Raw genomic sequence first — 26,147 nt, forward strand, 5'->3', positions numbered from 1 at the left:
GCGCACAACTAAAGTAAAGGTCATTATGGTCCCACTATTATTTATCCAAACCACAGACACTTTTCTCAAAGTAATAATTTTTAAACTACATTTGGATTTTTTAATTCCACAAGTCAGAAATTGATGTAGTCAAAAAATGTGATCAATTACCTACTCCATTCTGAAATCCAATGTCACTGTCAACATGGCCTCAGCATGTACAAATTCAGAAGAGGCAATAAGAAGAAATAAGGATCCTTATACCCCATAAGGCAGACACCAGAGAAGAACCATGTCAAAAAAACACATGCTTCAGAGTCAGGCAGACTTTAATCTTAATATCAGCTCTGCCTCTTAGTAGCTGACTGATGTTGAACAAAAGATACTCAATGTTCTTGAGACCTAGATAATAAATAGTAATATCTATTTCAAAGGAGTGTTGTCAGAATTTGGTGAAATAATTTAAATAAAGTGACTAACTCAATATTTAGCATATGTACATCCTCAATAAAGCTAGACTAACTTTTGCTACTGTTGGTATAAAAGTTAATATAAATATATAAATATATTTGTTCAGCTATGTGTAAATAACTTTAGGAAGATAAACAAAAAACTGACAGGAAGTAAACTGAGCTAAGAAATAAGGTAGGATCCTTTTATGGTATACATTTGAATTTACTCAAGAATAAAGTTAAAGTTAAAAATCAATTGTATATAAAATCTATAAAGAAATGCAAGACTGGCTCAGTATTCAAAAACATCAATGTAATATACCATATTAACAATCTAAAGAAGAAAAATCATACAAATATATTAATACAGAAAAGGTATGTGAGAAAACTTGACACATTCATAATAATGACTTTCAGAAAAATAAGAATATTAGGGGGCTTCCTCAACTTGATAAAGGACATCCAAAACCAGTCTGCAGCCCTAACATTATTTCTAAAGGTGAAACACTTAATGCTTTTCTCCTAAGATCAAGAATAAGGCAAGGACGTCCACTCTCATCCCTGTCAGTCAAATAGTGCTGGAAATTCTAGCCAGTGCCATCAGCAAAAGAGAAAACAGCATGCAAATAGAAAAGGAAAAAATAAAACAATTCCTATTTGCAGACATGATTGTCTCATAGCAATTCCAAAATATCTACAAAGAATTTCAAGTGAGTTCAGCAAGGTGACAGTACACAAGATCAACATTCAAAAATTAATTGTATTTCTATATACTAGATGAACGTGTGAACATCAAAATTAAAAATATCACTTATAATCATTCAGAAAAATGAAAAATTAAGTGTAAATCTAACTCAACATGTATAGCACTTATATGCTGAAAACTATAAAATGCTCATAAAAGAATTTTTAAAAATTTTAAATAAATGGAGAGGCATAGTGTTCATGGAACAGAAAAGATTCAACATAGCAAAGATGTCAAAATTCTCCCCAAATTAACAGGTTTACCAAGCAATTTCCATCAAAATCCTAGCAAGATGTTTTTGCAGATATAGGTAAGATTACTATAAAATCTACATGGAAAGGCAAAGGCCTTGAACAGCAAAGTAATTTTGAAAAATAAAAATAATGTGGACAGAAATAATCTACCTGATTTCAAGACTTATTTTGTAGCTACACTAATCAAAATTATGTGCTACTGTTGGAAAGACAGACACATAGATTAATGGAACAGAACAAAACACTCAGAAACAGACCCACACAAGTATGCCCAACAAAAAACTGTGCATTTTGACAAAGGCACAAAAGCAATTCTATGGAGAAGAGATAACCTTTTCAACAAAGGGTTCTAGAGTAAATGGAAATCCATAGGTCCTCTCCCACCACCAAAAGAAAACCTCAACCAAAGCCTCACACTTTATACAAAAATTAACTCAATATGAGTCATAGAGTTAAATGTAAAAAGTAAAACTAAAACTTTTAGAAAAAAATGAGAGACAATCTTTAGGACCCAGAGCTAGGCAAAGAGTTCTTCAACTTGACTCTAAAATCAAGATCCATAAAAAGAAAAAATGATAAAGGAAACTTCAGCCAAATTAAAAATTTTGCTTACCTTGCTGGCTTGGAGTGGTGGCTCACACCTGTAATCCCAGCACTTTGGGAGGCCGAGGTGGGAGGATTACCTGAGGTCAGCAGTTCGAGACCAGCCTGGCCAACATGGTGAAACCTCGTCTCTACTAAAAGAGACATAAAAATTAGCGGGGAGTGGTGGTGCACATCTGTAGTCCCAGCTACTCAGGAGGCTGAGGCAGGAGAATTGCTTGAACCTGGGAGGTGGAGGTTGCAGTGAGCCAAGATTGCGTTACTGCACTTCTGCCTGGGCAACACAGCAAGACTCTGTCTCAAACAAAACAAAACAAAACAACAACAACAACAAAACTTTGCTCACTTTGAAAGACACTGTTAGAGGATATGAAGCCAAACTATAGATTGGGAGAAAATATTTGCAAAGCACATATGAGACAAAGGACTACTGTTTAGAATAGAAAAAACTCTCAAAACCCAGGAGTACAAGAAAAAACAAAAAAAAACAAAAAAAAAACCACAATAAAATAATGGGAAATGATGTGAAAAGACTCTTTACCCAAGAGGACCTACAGATGACAAATCAGCACATGAAAAGATGCTCAAGGTAAACCAGCTGCTAGGAAAATGCAAATTAAAACCACAATACCATATTAGTACATACCCAACAGAACTGCTAAAATGAAAATAGTGACAACACTAAACATGAAAACGTGGAGAAACTGGATCACTCAGGCATTCATTGCTGGTGAGAATATAAAATGGTACAGTCCCTCTGGAAACAGTTTGGTAGTTTCTTTAAAAACTAAACGTACAACTACCATATGATCCAGAAACTGCACTCCTAGGCATTTATCCCAGAGAAATGAAAACTTATGTTCACACAAAAACCTACACATGAATGTTTATAGCAGCTTTACTCATAATGGCCCAAAAATGAAAAAAAAAAAAAAAAACAAAACAGATGTCGAATGGGTGAATGGTTAGACTGGGGTACATCCAAACCATGGAATACTACTAAGCAACAGAAAGGAATCAACTACAGTATTAATGCATGCAATAACTTGGATAAGTCTCTAGAGAATTATGCTAAGTAAAACAAGTCAGTCCAAAAAATTTACATATTTTTTGGTTCCATGTCTATAAAAACTGTTTTGATTCCATTTCTATAACACCCTTGAAATGACAAATTTGGAGATAAGATAAATGGTTGTCAAGGGTTAAAAAGGGTTTGAGGGTGGGAAGGAAGTAGCTGTGACAATATAAGGGCAACGTGAGGGAGCCTTGTGGCGATAGAAATGTTCTGTATATTGATGGCAAATGGCAAAGTCCTGGTTGAGGTATTGTACTACAGTTCTACAAGATGTTATCATGGATAGGAGGCAGTTACCAGGTAAAGGGCACCAGAGAACTCTCCGTATTACCTCTTACAACTGCAGGTGAATCTATAATTATCTCAAAATAAAAAGTTTCACTAAAAAAAACCAATTACATATAAAAGCCACAAAGAGATTTAATCAGATTCGAACAGACTTACCCAAAGCCCCATCCATCTATTGCACTGGTAAACACCACATTTCCCTGTTCTGGAGAGAAGTAAAGCTAAGAATCATCTGTGTCCTCCAAGCCAGTGCTCCAGTCATATACTTGCTCTCCTTGTTCAGAATTTGGATTCACTTGGGATTCAGTCTCTCCGCTCTTTCTTCTGGGACTTTAGAAGTAAAAAGAGTTCCTGTGAGTGCATTGATCTAGGAGAGATGGTGAAACGGCAGAGTGTCATTCAGATACTTAGCATGCTCATGGCAGGAGAAACATTGTTTAACCCGTGTTAGGGCTTGAATCATCCGTCAGTTTGGGCTCATTAAGCACACATGAATGGAGGTGACATTTACAATCAGTGAATAACTTACATGTATCCATTCTTCCTAAACTCAGCATAACTAAATTCTAAGGCTTTTGGAAGGTCATTTTGTGATTATTATTAGTTTAATGTAAATGTTAATGTCATACCCTTAATTTGTTTTTCAGCACTGAGGCTTACTATCACAAAGTACTCATGATTTCCAACCCCACAATCCTAGTTTGTAACCTTAGTCCACTGCCTTGCCCATTTCTCACATCAGTTGTCTGAAATGTTCAGTACCCTCTTTGGGCCCTCTTCCCAACTCCTAATCCTCAACTACTTTCACTCCCAAATAGGCAGTAATCTTATGTCCTACCTCAGAAAGAAAATGGAACCTATTACTCATATTTCCTTCAAGTGCCCCACATTCCAATCTATAAGCTCACTTATGCCTGCAAATACCACTGACCTCTCTCCTGCCAATGCAGGGCAGGAGTTACTTTACCTGTTCCTATTTCTACAGGGAATGATAGCCATCCATCATTCTTTTTCACTGTTCTACTTTTATCGTTTCCTGCCCTTAGCAAATAAATATACTCAAGTTGCTCTTATCAATGCTTTCCACTGTCTTGAGGAAGAAATTTCAAACTCCTACGCATGGCATACAAGGTTCATCAACATCTGAATCCATAACCTTTTTCCCATCTCTTGTCACTGTTTAACATGATCTAATTAATCAGCTAAAAAACAATTTGCAGTTCCTTAAATGAAACATTGTACTGTGCTTTTTCTTGCCTTTATGACTTTGCCTGTCATATTCCTTCTCTTTTGAATGTCCTTTTCTTAACTGTCTACCTGGCAAACACCTACTTTACTTCCATCTCAAGGTTTCCATTGTACAACTTCTAACTCATTCTTCCCTCTTGACCCACACTGGGTTGGATGGCCCTCATCTATGCTGTCATATCACACCCAGGGCTTATCTCATTGTTCTCCAAGTATCTCTTTGTTTGTCTCCCCTACTATACTGTGAGCTCCTTGAAAATAGGGATTCTGACCTGTCCAACTTACATTCACAATCTCTAGTACACAATGGACATTCGATAATTCATTTATTCAACAAATATCTATGAAATATTTGCTGAATAAATAAATGAATGAATGCTTGGGTAAAATTTCCTCTAACAACAGGTAATAAAATACTATAGACAGGTAATAAAATCCTAATACTGCTTCATTTTGGAACCAAGATACAAAGTTTTAAACAAGAGAGCCTATTGTCCAAGCTTTATATGATGGGTGCTTCCAAGAGATAGAAGGGACTGAGAACATGCTTATTCTGTAGCCACTGTTGTAGAATAACACCAACATGTATGAATCTGAAGTGGAAAAGTTCACTTTTCTGCAGCAATGGCTCATACCCAGCTCAGTAACTTACTTACAACTCTTCTTCAAGGCTAAATTTTTTAAATACTAAAAATTAAAATAACTGTTCTAAAATACTCTTGAGGTGAGAATAGGCCTCTTGTGGGGTGAATTTCAGTTCCACTATCAAGCAATTTATCTTATTAATCACTAAAACTGTACAGATGTTTTCAAGCCAAGCTTGTCACAGAACTGCCTGTGTCTAAAAAAAACAGAAAGAAAAATGTAAAACTCATGATTTGAAATAATTAGAGCACATTAGAAAATCTTGATTAATAACCACTCTAGACTATTTAAGTCACACAAAGGCATTCAACAGGCATTCACAAAGTATGTATACAGCACAGTAGCAAAGAACTACAGACAAGAAATCATCATTGCCTTTATGCAACTGACAGATTAAGAAGGACAAATAAGGCCGGGCACGGTGGTTCACACCTGTGTCTCAGCACTCTGGGAAGCTGAGGCAAGTGGATCGCTTGAGGCTGGGAGTTCAAGACTAGCCTGTCCAACATGGTGAAATCTCGTCTCTACTAAAAATACAGAAATTAGCCAGGCGTGGTGGCACATGCCTGTAATCCCAGTTACTGTGGAGGTTGAGGCATAAGAATCACTTGAACCCAGGAGGTGAAGGTTGCAGTAAGCCAAGATCGCGCCACCGCACTAAAGCCTGGGTGACAGAGCAAGACTCTGTTTCAAAACAAACAAAAACAAAAACAAAGTATGTTAAATTAAAGTCATCATCTCTAAGATCCCTTCAGAACTCTGGTGATTTAACTCCATCACAGACTGGAACATTACCAAATGTGAAATATAAAACCAATGTTCTGATTGTCAGTGAAATGCCTAAAGTCAGTCAGTTCCTACTCTTTTCTCACCCTTAACCATTTAAGTATTTTCTCATCACAATCCATTACCTGTGGACAGACTCCTTCCACAGCATCTACCACAATGATGCATCCATCACAAATGCGAACAGCAGTTGATACTTCTGAGGAAAAGTCCACGTGTCCTGGAGAGTCTATCAGATTAATCACTACCTAAAATACAATTCATAAACACACATTTTCAGTTGTGCAGGTATACAATGCTCTTCCTCAGGCATTCTAGAATAAGAAAGCTAAAACCTTCTAAGAAAAAACTGAGCAAAGCTAAAGGAGTCAAAAACTTAGTCAAGAGCTACCATTCCAACTTTTCTCACTGATGGGACTACTGATTCCAAATAGCATCTATATAAAATGTTAAAGGACTTTACTATTCTAATAGCTAACACTTAAGAGCTTAGAGGGAGCCAGCCACTGCGATACTCACTTTTAATGTGCTAATCACATTATTGAATCCTTACAATATCCCTGTGAGATATATATTACTATTCTCCTTTCACAGTTGAGGACATTGAAACTGAAAGAAATCAACGCCCAAGATCCTGACAGTAAAAGCTGTTCAAAGGGCCAACAAAGTAGTTGGCCAAGTTCTTCCCTACAATTTATCAAAGAGCAGTGTATCAAGATTTAGATTTAGACTCAATTCTACAAAAGATGTAGACTCAATTCTACCACAACTTAAGGAGCAGTTACTACATGCCAAGCAGTGTGCTATGTGCTCTCCCATTAATATCTCCTTCAATAGTCTCAACAGACAAATGTATTAAACTTATAGTAGGGTGATGACACATCCTAAGTTGTCTGGTTTTAGCACTGAAACTCCCACATCCCATCAAAGCCCTTAGTCCCAGGCAAACAAGAAAAAAAAAAGATCATCCTAGGTTTAGAGAGTTACCATTAAACATAACTTAGTATACCATGCAGAAAATTAGTAATACTATAGAATTCTATACTCATTCCCCATTATCGATAAATTTGATATAATTCTCTTTTAAAGACAGAATAACTATTAGAATGCTCAAACACATACTTCACTTTTGCTCCTCCCCTTAACTCAGTGTTTATCAACTTGAATGTGCTCAAGAATGACTACAAGGTTGAGTATCCTTTATCTGACATCCAAAATGCTCCAATGAGCATTTCCTTTTTGTGCCATGTTGGTATTTGAAGAGTTTTGAATTGTGGAGTATTTCAGATTTTGGATTTTCAGATTTGGGATGCTCAACCTGCAATTTATGGGCCATTTACAGGATTTTTCCCTAATATAATTTTAACGACTTCGCTTGTGCCCTAAGTGATACAGATGATAAAACACCACCACAACAATAACCACAACCAGAACTTAACATCTGTGGACTGCCTATTCACGGCTGGCATTGCTCTAAGCATATCACAGAAATTATCTAATGTTTACTTACAACAATCCCCTGTAGTAGTTACAACTATTAGCCCAATTTTATACAGCAGGTAACTAAGGCACAGAAAAGTTATATTTTTCTCAAGGACATCCAGCTAGAATCCAACTCTGAGGTTAACTGACTAAGAGCACACAATTCAAAATGATAGAGTAGAAGTTCAAATCCATTTAACTCCAAAGACCATACCTCTAACCACTGCACTCAGAAGGCAGTAACTTTTACCACACATGCCAAGATTCCACTGCTAATGAATTCCTAAAACACTGGGTGAAGCATTCCCAAGTGTACTGGGGCTCATTGGGAAAGACTGCCATCAGTTAGCAACAGACTGTCTTCTTCAGAATCACTCCTCCCGGCTGCCTCCTGGTCTTTTCATGCAAACTGCTTTATGAGGAACCATTGCTCTGCTGAAACCACCAGAGAAGGCTCCAACCAGAGAAGACCACGGAGATCTCCAATGAAAATCCAAGAAGTCAAATAATCAGAGCCCTGGAGCAAGGGTCCACTGGACCTCAATCGAGCCTTTCACTGTCAGATCTCACACCAGTTTTCCTAGCCAACATTTTCAATAAGTACCATGGTCTCAACCAAGTACACCAGAAAAAAAGGAGCATGTCTAGTAGTGGTCTAGGGTCCTAGCATATAAAATTAAAGTTGTGAGATTCTTAGAATTACTCAGCATCTTCTCAGCCTAAGACTTTATTTCATAGAAAAACATGCTAATGCCCTCAAAAGGTAAGAGACTGACCCAAGGTCCCAAAAGAAGCAAGCCAGAAATACACCCCGGGCTATTGAATGATCTTAGTCACTTCTCGGGTCTTAGGTGCCTTCATACTTTGCAACTGGGGAAACCACACTAGCCTGTTCATTCGGCTGAACTCCAGACTTGAGAGTGGGAGAACTTCAAGCACTTTCCCACCCGTTGTGATACGACCTGGACCTGATACATAAGTTTCAGAGACTAGGTCTCCAGTCAAGTCCTTTACAGAGTCTAAAAATGCACTCGTACAGAAATTTCAGGCTTCCTATACAACAGTACTTTTATTGGAGTGCTTTTATTGGAGTTAGACCTTTTAGGGAATACTCAGAAAAATGAATACCTATCTACCTATCTATGCTCCTCTAATTATGCATCCATTTCCAGATTCTTTGAAATTCATTCAGGAAGGGCAAGTTCAGATCTAGAGAGGAACTGAAAGCTAGAGATACACCAAGTGTTTCTGTCTGAAAATCTACATCCTAAAAAATAAGTGTCTGGTCAAATAATACAGCTGAGAAATACAGCCGGCCTTGGAGCTCACATCACACATACATATTAAAGGTTCAGAGAAGCCCTGTGACAGAAGTCTGTCCAACTCTATTTAACCTGGAGTTTCTCAAATGTATTTAATGGTGAGAAAGAGCAAATGCCATGGTCAGTTACACAGCTGACAGAGGCTTGGCTCACCTCTGAGTCAGGCCTCCCAATTCCTGTTTCAATGCCTTTTTCATCTTAACCCTTTCCAAACAACTTTAACCTAAATTTTCAAAGGTTGGAGAAAGAAGTCCCATATCCATTAGAGAAAAAAAGTCCACAAGCACAGCTCTTCTGCTGTGACTTCAGCCACATTATGTATCTTTAAAAAATGCCACTTACCACTTTTGTGTGTGTGTGATCAAATTTAAAAACAATATAAAAACAGTTACAGGGTTTATCATGCTAGATATTATTATTGCTAGTGGAAATTATTTTAAAAGTAGAGAATGCATAACACTTTTCAGGAGACAAAATTTTTTACATGCTAAATGATCTTTCCAATTTGTAACAAAGTCCTGAAGCTATGTGTTGAATTAATCCCTGTAATAGCATTCAGGGACAGAAACTTCTGCTGCTTTACTTCCCAGGCATTCCAAACTAAACCGCTTCATTTCAAGGCACAGATATAATCAGTCAAGCAACAATCCAATCTTTTCATGTTCCAGGGGGCTGAAACAAAAGTTGGAAGACCTGAAGTTAATTATGGGAGATATCTTCCAGACAATTTCTGCTGCTAATAGGGAGTTACGGGAAAAGAATTCCTCCCTTGCCCATGGTTTTAAAGTGCCATGGATAATCATCTCACAGAAGGTGCACATTTGTCACTAGTACCTGCCAAAACACCTCTGTATTCAGTAAAATTTCATGTAAGTAGTGTTCAACTTCCAAAACATTGGAAATGTTCACTAGCAAATACATAGAAAGCTGATGAGAGAAAACTTTCCGTAAAATAAAGAAGAAAAACTGAAGGTATGGACGAAGATCTGAACCTCCTGAAAGTGTCTGTTGTTTCAGTGTATTGCTAGAATATTTTGCCTGACAACAAAAATAACAGAAATACAGGCAGAACCTGAGTTACCTGAAGATATGTTCCTAAATTCCTTATGTATGAACTTATAACAATTATATACATAAATTGTACCCCAACTATAAAGTAACCACAAGTCTCCCTCCACAGGAAATACCACTTTTTATTGGTTTAATTTTTTTTTTTTTTTTTTTTTTGAGACAGGGTCTCACTGTAACATTCAGGCTGGATGCAGTGGCACAATCATAGCTCACTCCAGCCTCAAACTCCTGGGCTCAAGCAATCCTCCTGCCTCAGCCTCCAGAGTAGCAGGGACTGCAGGCACACAAGGGTAATTTTTATTTTTATTTTTTTGTAGAGATGGGGTCTCACTGTGTTGCTGTGGCAGTTCTCAAACTCCTGTCCTTAAGTGATCCTTCTGCCTCCGTCTCTCAAAGTGCTGGGATTACAGATGTGAGCCACTGAACCTGGTTTCCTTTTCTATCTTAAATCACTACTATGTTTTTATATTTTAAATTAATGTATAATATTATAAGTTATAAATCAACTAATATGGCTTATTTGACAGAATTGTAAAGCACAATTGTAAAGCTGACACAGGTAACAGGGTAACTATCTTTATGAGAAGCTTGCCACAAGGAGAGGTGAAGGGTGGTTGACTCTGATAGTATGTGTCAAAACTGAGATGGGGTCAGGCACATTGGCTCACACCTATAATCCCAGTGCATCGGGAGGCCAAAACAAGAGGATCACTTGAGCCAAGACCAGCCTGGACAACAGAGCGAGACCATCATCTCTACAAAATATTTTAAAAATTAGCCAGGCATGGTGGCACATGCCTGTAATCCTAGCTACTTGGGAGGCTGAGGCAAGAGGACTGCTTGTGTCTAGAAGCTCTGGGCTGCAGTCAGCTATGATCACCACTGCACTCCAGCCTGGGTGATAAAACGAGACTCTTGTCAAAAAAAAAAAAAAAAAAAAAAAAAAAAAGTGACATGAGTTAGGAAAAAGAGAGGAAAAAACGATCTAGAAACAACTATCAATAGCAAATTGATTAAGTTTTCTTTTGCTGCACAAACCCAACCTGAAGGCCTCTCCAGACCTTCCTCCAACATGAAACTAGACCACATACAGACCACTTCTGACTACATTTTACCTCACCCACTTTTGGTTTTTCTCAGTATGATGCCCGTCCACATCTGCCACCCAGTACTGTGGCCACACCCTGAACTCTGACATTACTGAGAACTTCTCCACCTTTGAAGGCCCGCTGCATAGATAGTAAATCTAATAATTACACATCCACATGGTCTTAATTCCTTTGATCATTGGCAGTTTTGCTTGGAAGGGTGTAAGAACCAGAATAAGAAACAGTAAAAAAAAAAAAAAAAAAAAAAAAGGTTGATGTTTACTTATAATCTCTCTACACCTAGCATCACCCTGGAGAGTCATAGATCAAGGATCAATTTCACACTGCTAATGCACGTCATTACTATAAGGTACAGGTCTCATTATCAGAGTAATTGAGAGAGTAATTATAGTATAACTTTGACTAAGAAGGGGGAAGAGGAAATATGCAGAGGAATGTGGAGCTGAAAGAAGGATTTATGTATTTTTTAAGACAAGACAGACTTGAGCATGATTAAAAGCTGATGGTTACAAGCCAGTTCAGAGGGAGAGGTGGAAGATACTGAAGAAAAGATCATAAACAGAAGATAAGTCCAGAGCACAGGTTTTTGCCAGTGACAGGAGGCAAGCAAAAAATGCCCACCCCCATTACCTTTTGAGATACAGTGGCAAGCAGGTGAGAAGTCTTCTCTTTTCTGTGAAATAGAAGGTAAGAATGTCTTCTGACATTGTGGAGGAGGGGATTACAGGTAGGTTGAAAGAGACCAGAAGGTTTAAAACAGCTGTTGGGAAGAATAAGCAAGACCTAACAGGGAGACATGGAAAGTCTGCCAGCAGTCTGGAAGACCATGTGAGAACCTAGCCCAAATACAATGACAAAGATGTATAGAGAATTAGCTTCATCAAGAGTTCAAGTTTTGTGGGGAAAAATATGACAGAAGGTCAAGAACCAAAGAGACTGAAGATGCTGGCAAGACTGTCAATGAAATGACAAATCTGGGCTGTATGAGGCACAAAGTAAATGAAGAAAAATGTTGATGGGAGTCAAAAAACCAGAGAATATTATGAAGTCAAAGAATGGGTACCTCATTAGTCAGGTGAAAGAAAGAACTGGGAGAATCAAAGATTGTAGAGAAGGAAGTATTTAAGTTTGAAATGTCGAAGATGGATAGCTCAAGGTGATGCTAAAAACCAGAAAGCAGTCATGACAACGGGTAGGTGAAGTGGAGAATCAATGTTGTTGAGAGGATAAGCTGTTGAAGAAGTCATTCTTAGGGATGGTAAAAGTCACCTTAGAAGATTCAGGTGAAAAGAAAAATTATGAGACCAGGAGCCAAATTCACTAATGAACAGGAACCATCACCAGGAGCTGACAATGATTGGAAAGGTGAATAACCGGATGGTCTGAGTCTTGAAAGAAGAAGTTTGAAAACAAGGGTAGAAGATTAACCTTTGTCATTAGATCTGGGAACAAAAAGAATGGCAATCCCATATCCTAACCCAGAGATTCATGGAACATGAACGGACGAGTAGCATTCATTTGAAAAAAGTACATGGTAGGCAATGTCATCAGAAGACAGCAAGGCAGAAGAAGGAAACGTCAATAAAAAGACATTGAGGATGTAGGGATGTTTGTTTACCTTGGAATGTTTTTAGAGTAAGTTTTGGTAAGGAAGGGAATAATGGGAGATTGAAAGAGGGTGTCAGAACCACAGAGAAACATGGGGAAGAGACTATAAGAGAGGCCAGATCATGTGGCTTACACAGTGGGCAGTGACTGAAGACCACAGCACAGGTAGTGCTGGCCACAAGACGTCCATAGTAATTGCTGATGGAAAGGAGATACTCGAGCCTCAGGAGGAATTATTTGTGGCCTGACTTCCAAGAGACTAATGGTCCAAGTGAATAGGCTGGAAATGTTGGTTCTAGGACTACTACCACATGCTAGAACTTAGTCTGTCCTTGGGAAAGTATCTTCACCTCTCTGAACTCCATTTTTGCACATATGTAAAGTAAGAGTAATACTCATCACAGAGTTGCTGTGAAGATGAAACAAAATCAGGCATACGAGACACCTAGCTCAGAAGTGAACTATCGTGTACCTAGTTTCTTAGGCCTGCATCTAAGGCCTCTGAATGAAAGAGATGACTTTCTGGTACATGCTGGCCTTGTCTGCAACTACATAGCATGAGTCAGTGTCTCCATGGCCTGGTCTTTGGAGTATAAAACCAGAGAGCCACAGAGCTGAAATCAACACATGCGTAAATCCTCCATCTGCCCACAACCACTAACCCTAACAGAGGTATTTACAAAGTGATCAACTTGCATATGGACCTCTTTGCAGAAGGCTGCTGTATCCTTGGTCTCCACATTTGGAGGACATCCTCACTGCATATGGCTGACTCTTGGTGAATCCCAAGTGTACCACTGACCCAGGCTAATAGCTAGACTATACGCCTAAGGTTACACACTAAAAGTTCATAAGCTAAAGCCCACTGCAGTGTGTTCCACAAGGTGTTTTACAATTTTTAAATAAGTTGGTAGCATTTTGATATTTGGAAGATTTTACCAAACATCCAGATGCCAACTTTTCTTGAAAAAAAAAAAAAAAAATCCCACAGGATATCAATCAATCAACTGGAGCTGAGTGATGCTGACCCTTACCCCAGGAATCGGGGGAGGTATTCCATGGGTGGGCATAATTCACTCTCTAGTCCTTAAGAGCCCCACCCAAACTGCCTCACTTGTGCAGAGGTGTCAACAACATATCAGCAATAATGCTGTTTTTAATAATCATATCTGACAGGTGTTAGAATAAACAAGCTATTTGAGGGTGAAATAAAGTTATATATTTACCTCACAGTGTGTGCATACACATACAACTTGCAATAAATATAAAAATTGAAAATACAAAATAACTGGTGGTGAACTGAGAGAGATTTCTATTTCATTTTTGTGTTTTACTGTATATTCTATAACACATACTAAATTCTCTACAGTAAATATGACCTTGGACCAGGTGTGGTGGCTCACAATTGTAATCCCAAAACTTTAGGAAATGGGTAGAAGGCTTGCATCTAGGAGGTTGAGACCAGTCTGGGCAACATAGCAAGATCCTATCTCTACAAAAAAATTGAAATATATGTGTATACATATATATAAATAGAAACATATATATATACACACAATATATACTATGTATGTAATATATATATACATATATGTGTGTATGTATGTATATAAACTTGTAAATTTATTTAAAATATTTTTAAAGATGATTTACATAAAAACTTCAAAAGTTCAGCAACAGCAGTATTTGCTCAGATATAAAAAATGGCTATACAGTAGAAATGACAGCAGTATTCCTTTTGATGAATTTCAAATTATTTAACCCATGTGAATCTATTTCTGTCTTCTATATCTGGAGTCTAGGCTAAAGGATTCAAAGGCATTACATCCCCTTAGGATATTTTACAGAATGTATATTGTTAGGAATACTTCCTAACAAGATAAATGTATGGTATTCTTGTGGGTGGGACATACAGAGAGGTAAGAAACAGGCAAATAACAAGATTTAATAAATATGATCCCAATATTTGTAGCAAATTTTGGTCACAAACGTAAAGATAATAGAGGCTCCATTTTCTCAAAGAAGAATTATGTTCCTGGAAAATGCTAAGATAGTGTATGACCTTGATGGTTTTCAACACCACTTCTATAATGTGCATGATTTATCTGTTTACCTTAAACTAGAATAAGACCCTATATTTCAACCCAAATAAAGATTTGAAAATACTTTTGAAAGCTTAGTAAATTAAGAGTCAGAACCAGAGAAAGAGCTTAACTTGCATTTAGTACACAAATTCTCAAATAAGAGGGCATTCAAAGTGGGTGAAAAGGAGGGGAAGGCATGGTATAAAGAAAAGTCACCTGTGGAGTTTCTTCAATCATCAGGTTTCCCTCTTTTTCTCCCATCTAGGTTTCCCTTCAGACTGTCCCACCTTCATAGCGGAAATACTCCATTCTGGAGAATCAGTACTAAGATATGGATAAAAACATATCTCATCTCTCAGGTGATCTGAGAGGATATGTCCCAGTCAACATTCCTAACTTCTATCCTCATAAGGCTCTGAATTGTTAAGTGTGCTGACTGCTCAGCCCAAATTCCCTTCTAGGAAGTCATCCCATGCTCACAAGAAACATGTTTGACACTTTTTGACTCCACTCCAATCACCACTGATTGGACTAGGAGGTGACTAACCAACCCAAGGGCAGCCAATCCACAGCTGCAACCTCTGTGATGGGTTCACATGAAAAGATAAGCAGAGCCGCATCCTGCTCTTAAGACTGTGTGTTCAGAAACACAAGAGATTGAAGCAGTAGGCAACAGAAATAAGGTGAAAACAGATAGGATAAAAGGGTAAGAAGTCAGGGCAAGGTGAATGCACAAAGATGAAGACCTGACAGTAGGCAAAAGCTATGAGACAGAGAAAAGACATACAGGACAATAGTGGAGATAAAAACAGACACCCAAATCCAAGGACAACAGTGGAGTTCCAGAGGAAGGATCCATAAACTTTTACTGATGTGGTCTCTAGAACTAACTTGGATCCAGAATCAAAATCTGGCTCCAATTTTTATGAAACATCACTCCAATAAGACTCCTGTTTTTCAATTTTCATGAATATTATTTCTAATATCATTTCACACGTATGCTTTCAATAATCTATCCCACCCCAACCCAAGCTAGCTTCAGTTTCCAGTCTGTGCAATCAAGAAAGAATACTTGGCCAGATGCAGTGGCTCCTGACTGTAATCCCAGCACTTTGGGAGGCCAAGGCAGGCAGATCACCTGAGGTCATGAGAGACCAGCCTGGACAACATGGTGAAACCCCATCTCTACTAAAAATACAAAAAATAGCTAGGTGTGGTGGCATACGCCTGTAATGCCAGCTACTCAGGAGGCTGAGGCAGGAGAATCACTGGAACCCGGGAGGCAGAGGCTGCAGTGTGCCGAGATAGCACCACTGCACTCCAGCCTGGGTGACAGAGCAAGACTCCGTCTCTTAAAAAGAAAAAAAAAAAAGTGTACCTAAAACAATCTGTGAGCAGCCAAGATCACAGAGCTCAACAAAATTAGAGTTCAGACCATTCAATTCCCAGGGTCCTACAGCAAATTCTTCTACAATACTACACCAGAAAGACAAATGTGAATTTTATGGTATATAAATTAAACCTTAACAAAGTGGTTAAAGGACTCAGGGGAGGGGGACTAGAGACAAAGTATAGAGCAGAACAACTAAAACTGACACCAGAGGAATCTTCAAATAAAAACAGACTAATAATCTGGGTAAGGAGGAAGGCAGCCTACAAATCTCTTGAAGTCTATAAAATGAGATAAATCAATAGACCCTCAACCCCATTCTCTGGATTACAGGAAGAGAACATACCCTTTAAAATGTGAGAATTATTTGTTTTTAAAAATGAAGTGTTACTTTAAACATTAAACACTGAGAATTCATGTGCCTAAGAGCTTCAAAACTGGTTTGGCACAACAGCCATGCCCCACAGAGTACATCTTTTGGTGGCAATGCCAAAGATACGACACTTGTGAAGGATGAACCACAGGTAAGTCCATTAGGGAAATAAAATATATCTTTAATATTTTCTTCTAATTATAAGAATACACATTTTGTGTAAAATTTTCAAATACTACAAAAATAAATATTTTGAAAAGTGCAAGTTTTGCCATAATCCTAGCCCCTGCAGAGAGCTACTGTTAAGGGTTTGGTAAGTATCCTTCCAGACACCTTTATCTGCATATATATTTTTATTACCCAAACACATTCATATCTTACAAAAATAGTCTGCGTTTTCTCTCTTAACATACCATTCTTCCCTATACAATGACATATATATTAAACAGTAGGTTTAACAGCTTCACAGTATTTCACAGCTTGGATGTATCAGTTTATTTAACCATTCTCCTACTGACATTGAGGTTGTTGGTATTTTTTTCACGAATACAAACTATTTAGTGAATATCAGTGACATGTATCTCACACACTGACATGACTATTTCTGTCAGATAAATTCCTAGAAGTGTTACTATCGAAGTAGCATCCTCATTTGAGGATAGCAAGCTGGTCCTGATCATGCCAGTCTACTTTTAAGTAAATAAGACTCCAAATCTAACATGCAGGCTAGGCCATGAGGCAGAATAGCAGGGCTGAACCAGCTAAAGGCCTAGGGCTCCTGACTTTCCTTGTGAAGAAATCCATACAAGCACCTGGTGGAGGGGGCCAGTGTGAACTGCCAGTTCTTCTGCCCTCAAGCCAGTCAGAGGTTTCCATTTGCTTCCAAGCCTGGACAGCATGACTCTGACAATAGATCATGTGTAAAGGCCAGAATAAAATATGTAGAATATAAGCAAAGAAACTGAGGCATGCAATTAATTCAGAAAGAGAGAGGAGGACATGAAAGATGCAAAGCTCTGTTTCTGTAAAACAGATTGATTAACCTGTTGCATAATGTAGTGAAATGGCACTGGATTTCATAGTGATCCCTCGGATCTGTTCATCTTCTCTGCTGTCCATGTACCTTAACTGGAAAAATGCAACATATGCATCTTCACTTCCCAAAGAATTAAAATGTAACATTAAAATTTGCTAATTTAGATTTTTTTTGTTTTAAATACTTAAATTTTATTTTTTTATTTTTATTTATTTTTGTAGACACTAGTCTCGAACTCCTAGCTCAAGTGATCCTCCCACCGTGGCCTCCCAAAGTGCTGAGATTACAGGTGTGAACCACCACGCCCAGCCAATACTTGAATTTTAAACTATATAGAGCCTCTCTCTTTTTATTTATTTATTTATTTTTGAGACAGAGTCTTATTCTGTTGACCAGGCTGGAATGCAGTGGCACAATCTCGGCTCACTGCAAACTCTGCTTCCCAGGTTCAAATGATTCTCTTGCCTCAGCCTCCCAAATAGCTGAGATTACAGGCATGTGCTAACATGCCTGGCTAATTTTTGTATTTTTAGTAGAGACGGGGTTTCGCCATGTTGGCCAGGCTGGTCTTGAACTCCTGACCTCAGGTGATCAACCCACCTCGGCCTCCCAAAGTGCTGGCATTAAAGGCATGAGCCACCTTGCCTGGCCCTCTCTCTCTTTTTTTAAGATGATGAGGGGATGGAGAAGTGAAGTTGGTTGAGAGGAAGGGAACATGACAAATTGAAAAACATTACCACTAGGAACTCATAAACGTATTCAAATACTGCATACCCTCCCCACAGTGTTGCTCATCCAAATATCAGCCATAAATGATGGTGCAGTTCAAGAACAACTTACAGAGAGTAGCACTTGGGAGAATTCTTTCTAAACATCAATAACATAGCCATTCTTTTCCTATTTATAAGCTATTTGACAAATTCTGAGCAGAGACTGAAACAGAGGTTTCTAGAAGCAAGAGAAGTGTCTTTACTCCTTTTCTAAATTAACAGATTTTGAATACATCTTTTTTAAAAAAAGAATACAGTAGAAAATATTTGTAGTATGACCATTTAGTTGATAATTTTCACTGTAATGCCCACCAGTGAGGGTCTACATCTCATTCTCTAGATCTTGCAGTGCATCAGTATTGACAGTGAATTCGTTTAAATAAAGATCCCATCCCTTTCCAACTCCTTAGCCCTAAGTACCAGACTAACCTCCTCCTCCTTTCTCCAGAATGATTTTCCCTTACCCTTCCTCCATTCTCTCCACTGTCAAACTTTTGAAAAATTCTTAACCTTTCTATTTATTCCTTTCTTTCATTCAAAAGCACTGAGAATTATCTGTTGATATGAACTGCCACATGTATTCATCCACATTAATTCTGAAATTTTCAGAAAGGCTTCCATTTCCGCAGCTCTGGCAAAACCAAAGCCCTAAAGGCTATCAATGACCTCTGGACAAACGCAGTAATCATTGTCAATCCTCACTTTTCTTGATTCCAGTGCAGCATAACAATCACCCTTTGTGTGCATGTGTGTTACATGCATATGTGAAATTCTTCCAAGAGTCTGAAATATCTTAATTTACCTCCATCTCTCCTTAGATCCCACTGCTGGTTTCCCTTCACCTCTCCAACCTCTCAGTCGGTCCTTCCTTCAAAAAGTCTCAGTCCCTTATCAGTCTTCTATAATGTATGTTTTTAAGCACTGGGTTGGTATGAAACATGTGTAAATAACAACACAATGAACCCCTATGTATGCACCATCCCATTTCAAAAGGAAAAAAAAAAAAAGTCTTTTACTTTTGAAGTACCCTGTGCTCCTGGCTTATAGGTAACCACTATCCTGAATTTTATCTTGATCATTTCCTTATTTTCTTTATAATTTTTAAAAATGAGTGTGTCCCTAAGCAATATATCATGTAGAGTGGCAAGTTTTAAGCCTTCTATAAGAATCATACTTACTATATTACACTGTCACTTTTTCTCTGCTCGATATTGTTTTCCTGAGATTCACCCATATTGACATAATTCATTCATTTTTATTACTGTAGAACTCCACCTCACAAATCTACCACAACCATTCATCCATTGTATTACCGGTGGACATGGAGACGGATTCCAGTTTTCTGTAACTATTACTGAGCTGATATGAACAGTTGTGAGTCTCTTATACACTCTCTACCAATAGAATTTCTGAGTTATTAAATCTGCACATCCTCAACCTAACATTTCCAAATTATTTTCCAAATAGTTGGACTGATCCACAGTGGAATACTGCTTTTTTTGATTCATAAGTTCAACAGCTGATATTGCTGGACTTTATTTTTTAAGATGGGTGATAAAGAGCATCTCACGGTTTTAATTTACATTTCTCCTATTATTAATGGGATTAAGTATTTTATAAGTTTCTTGTATTGGCCATTTAACATTCCTTTTCTGTGAACTGCCTATACAAGGCTTTTGTCCACTTTTCTACTGGTTGTAATACAGATTTATTTTGTTTTGGATAAGTTATTTATAGTCTCTGAATACTAGTCCTTTGTCAATTACATGTGTGTTATTAATATTTTTCACAGTTACCAGGCTTGTTTTTTTCCATTTCTTTCTGGCGTCTTTGATAAATATGTTCTTAATTTTAAGTAGTTTATTAACCTTTTATAAAATTGTTTGCACGTTTTTGTCTTAAGAAATCTTCCTTTAAGGTCATAAAAATATTAGCCCATATTATTTTCTAAAAGCTTTACAGTTTTGATTTTAAATATAAATACCTTAACTGTGCAATTGATTTGTGTGTGGTATTAAGTAGAGGTCCAATTTTTTTTCCACATGGATAACCAATTGCCCAAGAACCATTTAAAAGGTTCATCTTTTTCTCACAGATCTGAAATGCCAGCCTATTATTCTAGGCCAACTATTCTGAGCCATCAGTCAATTTCATGCCTCAGCCAATTCCAGGCTAAACACTAAAGTCAGTATCCTACTACGATTATAATTGAGGAATTTGCTCATCCTTCTGGATCCGAAGGCTGCGATGAATCACGCAGCTCGAAGGGGCTGGGTGCACAGTGACACCAGTAACCCTGCCGGTGGAGGAGAACTCTGGTAAACTTCTCCAGGCCAATGGCCACGTACAGGAAGGGTTGCATGCAGGAGGCTGACAAGATGCTGAAGAAGATGCTCCCTTTCTCTCTTCAGTCTTCCCCCATGTCCCTCATTCTGACATTCTCGCTAGTCCTCGCGCGAGGTCGAATACCCAGCTTTATTCCTGCCCACCGAGCCCGAACAAAGTTTTGGGTCACGTGCTTATTATCCAAGCAGGTGCACTGCCGGTCTTTCATTCCTTTCTAAATAAAAAGGAAAAACGTCTACACTACATGCCCTTCATTTCTGCAGGGTCCCGGATTCGTTCTCTTTGAGGATCCCGGGTCCACACAGACAGGCCACGCCCCGACCCCAGATTGGCAGCCACACTCCGGGGACCGCCGCTCCCAGCCCGCGCTCGGCCCCAGCCCGGGTTTCCGCCTCAGAGTCGCAGCGAGCGGGGTCCTCCAGCACCGCCCAGAGGCTGGCCGAGGAAGATGCCAGTTCCTAACGCGAGCCCGCAATCACAGTCTGCAGCAACCCCACGAGCCCTGTTCCTCCTCCCGGGTCCCAGCCACACCAAGAGCTTCGGAACGCGGAGAACTCTGCGGGTCCTGCACGCCCGTACTGACGCGTCCCTTCCGCCGCCGGAAGCCGGCGCCGCGTCCGTCACCAGGCATCCCTCTGTTGCCTTGACTACGGCGGGCGCTGTAAGAGTGAAGAAGCTGCAAGTGCTGAGGCGAGCTGAAAGAAACCCTTGGAGCCGAGAGCATGAGGAACTGGTGTCTGTGTCAGATTTGTACCTGCGGGTAAGAAGTGGCTGGTGTAGTGGCGGGCCGGGGCTTGGGAGCCGACCTAGGGCCTAGGTGCACGGAACCAGCTCCTCGGGAACCCTGAGAATGGCCGTCCTCCGCAGATCAAGGAACGAGGGCGCAGCGACATCCCCACTTATCCCTCTCCAGTAATACTCCCTCCGCACCCGCCGGCTACCTGGGGGTAACACGTTTCTTCATAGCCCCTGAGACTCCCAAGCAAGGATGCAAAGTAAAATGCCACACAGGCCGGGTAAATAATATATGTGAAGCCGCGACGGGATATAAGACTGGTGAGTAGTGGCATGTGATCCGACTGGGAGAATGCATTTCCACCCCGTCATCCCCCACCACAAAGGTGAGAAAGAACAGTGCTCAAGGCCCTGAGTCTGCAACCCATATCACACTTTCTTTCATCTGCTTTCTGTCCTCCCAGCCAGACCATATTCCCATTCCCGTCCAGGCAGCAGTTCTTTGGGATTCGCCTGACTGAAAAGGCAGTACAGTAGTCCCCACCCTGAAACCTAGAATCCAACTGAGTCCTGCCTAACAACCTTCCATCACCTAGAAACAGTCTTCTCCTTCCTCAGCTTCACTGTTGACCTAGGGATTAGATCATTATTTGCTAAGTAAATATGAACGTGTCAATCCCTTCGTATTTGTAATCCCCTTCAAAGAAAACACCTGCATGTTGATGGAAAGCAGTTTTTTTGATAGTCTCATAATAAACACAGTTCGTAATTAGAAGTAGATTAAAATATCAACAAATTAACTTTGGGTGTATGAATCTGCAGACTGGTATGCAGGAGAAAATCTTTACTTTTTTTCTAATTCATATCCAACGTAAGTTCCTTTCCCATTCAACTGTTAGGAAATTCGGTCTTCATTATCTTGAGGGCTACCCTTGGAATGCTGTGATTTTACTTTTTGTTTGTTTTTGCTTGTGGTTGTTTTGTTTTTTAAGGGTTTTATCTTTATTTTCTGATAATGCAATAAATAAATACACATGAGGTGTCATAAAAATCTGAGCAAATATATATTATAAAACGCCTTCATAATACTATCTTCCACAGATAAGTGTGCTTTAAGACTTGCTTTACATGTGCATTTCTCTTTCTTTCTTTCTTTCTTTCTTTCTTTCTTTCTTTCTTTCTTTCTTTCTTTCTTTCTTTCTTTCTTTCTTTCTGTTCTGTTCTTTCTTTCTTTCTTTTTGAGACAGAGTCTCGCTCTGTCGCCAGACTGCAGTGCAGTGGCACAATCTCGGCTCACTGCAACCTCCGCCTCCTGGGTTCAAGCAATTCTCCTGCCTCAGCTTCTTGAGTAGCTGGGATTACAGGCAAACGCCACCGCACCCAGCTTATTTTTGTATTTTTAGTGGAGACGGGGTTTCACCATGTTGGCCTCTATCTCCTGACCCGTGATCCGCCTGCCTCGGCCTCCCAAAGTGCTGGGATTACAGGCATGAGCCACTGCACCCGGCCTGCATTGATTTTTTTTTTTTTAACAAGAAAAGAGAATATTCTGAGCATACTGTTTTTTTTATTATTCCTTTGAAAGCGTTCTTTTGTATTATTATTATACTTTAAGTGCTAGGGTACATGTGCACAACGTGCAGGTTTGTTACATAGATATACACGTGCCATGTTGGTGTGCTGCACCCATTAACTCATCATTTACATTAGGTATATCTCCTAATGCTATCCCTCCCCCTGTCCCCCCTCCCACGACAGGCCCTGTGATGTTCCCGGCCCTGTGTTCCAGTGTTCTCATTGTTCAATTCCCACCTATGAGTGAGAACATGCAGTGTTTGCTTTTCTGTCCTTGTGATAGTTTGCTCAGGATGATGGTTTCCAGCTTCATCTATGTCCCTACAAAGGATATGAACTCATCCTTTTTCATGGCTGCATAGTATTCCATGGTGTATATGTGCCACATTTTCTTAATCCAGTCTGTCATTGATGGACATTTGGGTTGGTTCCAAGTTTTTGCTATCATGAACAGTACCGCAATAAACATACGTGTGCATTTGTGTTTATAGTAGCGTGATTTATAATCCTTTGGATATATACCCAGTAATGGAATTGCTGGGTCAAATGGTATTTCTAGTTCTAGATCCTTGAGGAATCACCACGCTGTCTTCCACAATGGGTGAACTAATTTACACTTCCACCAACAGTGTAAAAACTTTCCTATTTCTCCACATCCTTTCCAGCATCTGTTGTTTCCTGACTTTTTAATGATCGCCATTCTAACTGGTGTGAGATGGTATCTCATTGTGGTTTTGATTTGCATTTCTCTGATGACGAGTGATGATGAGCATTTTTTCATGTGTCTGTTGGCTGCATAAATGGCTCCATTTGAGAAAGGTCTGTTCATATCATTCGCCCACTTTTTGATGGGATTATTTGTTTTTTTCTTGTAAATTTGTTTAAGTTCTTTGTAGATTCTGGATATTAGCTGTTTGTCAGATGGGTAGATTGCAAAAATTTTCTCCCATTCTGTAGGTTGCCTGTTCACTCTGATGGTAGTTTCTTTTGCTGTGCAGAAGCTCTTTAGTTTAATTAGATCCCATTTGTCTATTTTGGCTTTTGTTGCTATTGCTTTTGGTGTTTTACTCATGAAGTCCTTGTCCTAAATGGTATTGCGTAAGTTTTCTTCTAGGGTTTTTATGGTTTTAGGTCTAACATTTAAGTATTTAATCCATCTTGAATTAATTTTGTAGAAGGTGTAAAGAAGGGATCCAGTTTCAGCTTTCTACATATGGCTAGCTAGTTTTCCCAGCACCATTTATTAAATAGGGAGTCCTTTCCCCATTTCTGGTTTTTGTCAGGTTTGTCAAAGATCAGATGGTTGTAAATGTGTGGTATTATTTCCGAGGGCTCTGTTCTTTTCCGTTGGTCTCTCTCTCTGTTTGGTACCAGTAGCATGGTGTTTTGGTTGCTGTAGCCTTATAGTATAGTTTGAAGTCAGGTAGCGTGATGCCTCCAGCTTTGTTCTTTTGGCTTAGGATTGTCTTGGCAGTGTGGGCTCTTTTTTTGTTCCATATGAACTTTAAAGTAGTTTTTTCCAATTCTGTGAAGAAAGTCATTGGTAGCTTGATGGGGTGGCATTAAATCTATAAATTACCTTGGGTAGTATGGCCATTTTCATGATATTGATTCTTCCTATCCATGAGCATGGAATGTTCTTCCATTTGTTTGTGTCCTCTTTTATTTCATTGAGCAGTGGTTTGTAGTTCTCCTTGAAGAGGTCCTTCACATCCCTTATAAGTTGGATTCCTGGGTATTTTATACTCTTTGTAGTAATTGTGAATGGGAGTTTACTCATGATTTGGCTCTCTGTTTGTCTGTTATTGGTGTATAGGAGTGCTTGTGATTTTTGCACATTGATTTTGTATCCTGAGACTTTACTGAAGTTGCTTATCAGCTTAAGGAGATTTTGGTCTGAGACGATGGGGTTTTCTAAATATACAATCACATCATCTGCAAACAGGGACAATTTGACTTCCTCTTTTCCTAATTGAATACTCTTTATTTCTTTCTCTTGCCTGATTTCCCTGGCCAGAACTTCCAACACTATGTTGAATAGGAGTGGTGAGAGAGGGCATACCTGTCTTATGCCAGTTTTCAAAAGGAAGGATTCCAGTTTTAGCCCATTCAGTATGATATTGGCTGTGGGTTTGTCATAAATAGCTCATATTATTTTGAGATACATTCCATCAATACCTAGTTTATTGAGAGTGTTTAGCATGAAAGAGTGTTGAATTTTGTCAAAGGCCTTTTCTGCATCTATTGAGATAATCATGTGGTTTTTGTCATTGGTTCTGTTTATGTGATGGATTACCTTTATTGATTTGCATATGTTGAACCAGCCTTGCATCCCAGGAATGAAGCCCACTTGATCATGGTGGATAAGCTTTTTGGTGTGCTGCTGGATTCGGTTTGCCAGTATTTTATTGAGGATTTTGCATTGATGTTCATCAGGGATATTGGTCTAAAATTCTCTTTTTTTGTTGTGTCTCTGCCAGGTTTTGGTATCAGGGTGATGCTGGCTTCATAAAATGAGTTAGGGAGGATTCCCTCTTTTTCTATTGATTGGAATAGTTTCAGAAGGAATGGTACCAGCTCCTCATTGTACCTCTGATAGAATTCAGCTGTGAATCTATCTAGTCCTGGACTTTTTTTGGTTGGTAGGCTATTAATTATTGCCTCAATGTCAGAGCCTGTTATTGGTCTATTCAGAGATTCAACTTCTTCCTGGTTTAGTCTTGGGAGGGTGTGTGTGTCCAGGAATTTATCCATTTCTTCTAGGTTTTCTAGTTTATTTGCATAGAGTTGTTTATAGTATTATCTGATGATAGTTGGTATTTCTGTGGGATCTGTGGTGATATCCCCTTTATCACTGTTTATTGCATCTATTTGATTCTTCTCTCTTTTCTTCTTTACTAGCCTTGCTAGCAGTCTATCAATTTTGTTGATCTTTTCGAAAAACCAGCTACTGGATTCATTGATTTTTTAAAGGGTTTTTTGTGTCTCTATCTCCTTCAGTTCTGCTCTGATCTTAATTATTTCTTGCCTTCTGCTAGGTTTTGAATTTGTTTGCTCTTGCTTCTCTCTGTTTCTTTTAATTGTGATGTTAGGGTAGTCGATTTTAGATCTTTCCTGCTTTCTCTTGTGGACATTTAGTGCTATAAATTTCCCTCTACACACTGCTTTAAA

At 39.0% G+C, this 26,147-nt stretch overlaps 1 protein-coding gene, 1 long non-coding RNA gene and 1 pseudogene across 6 annotated transcripts in view; 1 reads left to right on the plus strand and 2 right to left on the minus strand.

Moving 5' to 3' along the window:
- LOC718497 (elongation factor-like GTPase 1) overlaps nt 1–11,766 on the minus strand; it is a 45,635-nt pseudogene extending 33,869 nt beyond the window's left edge. The window contains exons 1-5 of the transcript XR_013395414.1: nt 11,690–11,766; nt 11,071–11,179; nt 6,201–6,323; nt 5,333–5,485; nt 3,553–3,763 (exon numbers count right to left, since the gene is read on the minus strand). The product of XR_013395414.1 is annotated as an elongation factor-like GTPase 1 (transcript). The remainder of the gene's footprint in view (nt 1–3,552; nt 3,764–5,332; nt 5,486–6,200; nt 6,324–11,070; nt 11,180–11,689) is intronic.
- Nucleotides 11,767–21,295: 9,529 nt separating this feature from the next.
- LOC718515 (stabilizer of axonemal microtubules 2) overlaps nt 21,296–26,147 on the plus strand; it is a 45,274-nt gene continuing 40,422 nt past the window's right edge. For 2 of the 4 annotated variants that reach the window (XM_077940146.1, XM_015142904.3), the window contains exon 1: nt 21,296–21,426. In XM_077940146.1, coding sequence (XP_077796272.1) covers nt 21,389–21,426 — 38 coding nt within the window. In that variant the 5' untranslated portion in view covers nt 21,296–21,388. Of the gene's footprint in view, nt 21,723–26,147 lie in introns of all 4 variants that reach the window. The other 2 variants (XM_077940148.1, XM_028851238.2) reach the window with 2 other exon arrangements.
- The window catches only part of LOC144330049 (uncharacterized), a 31,638-nt gene continuing 26,825 nt past the window's right edge, over nt 21,335–26,147 (minus strand). The window contains exon 2 of the long non-coding RNA XR_013395900.1: nt 21,335–22,668. This is a non-coding gene — a long non-coding RNA (uncharacterized LOC144330049). The remainder of the gene's footprint in view (nt 22,669–26,147) is intronic.

Source organism: Macaca mulatta, chromosome 7 (genome assembly GCF_049350105.2).
Source record: "Macaca mulatta isolate MMU2019108-1 chromosome 7, T2T-MMU8v2.0, whole genome shotgun sequence".
Lineage (NCBI taxonomy): Eukaryota > Metazoa > Chordata > Mammalia > Primates > Cercopithecidae > Macaca > Macaca mulatta.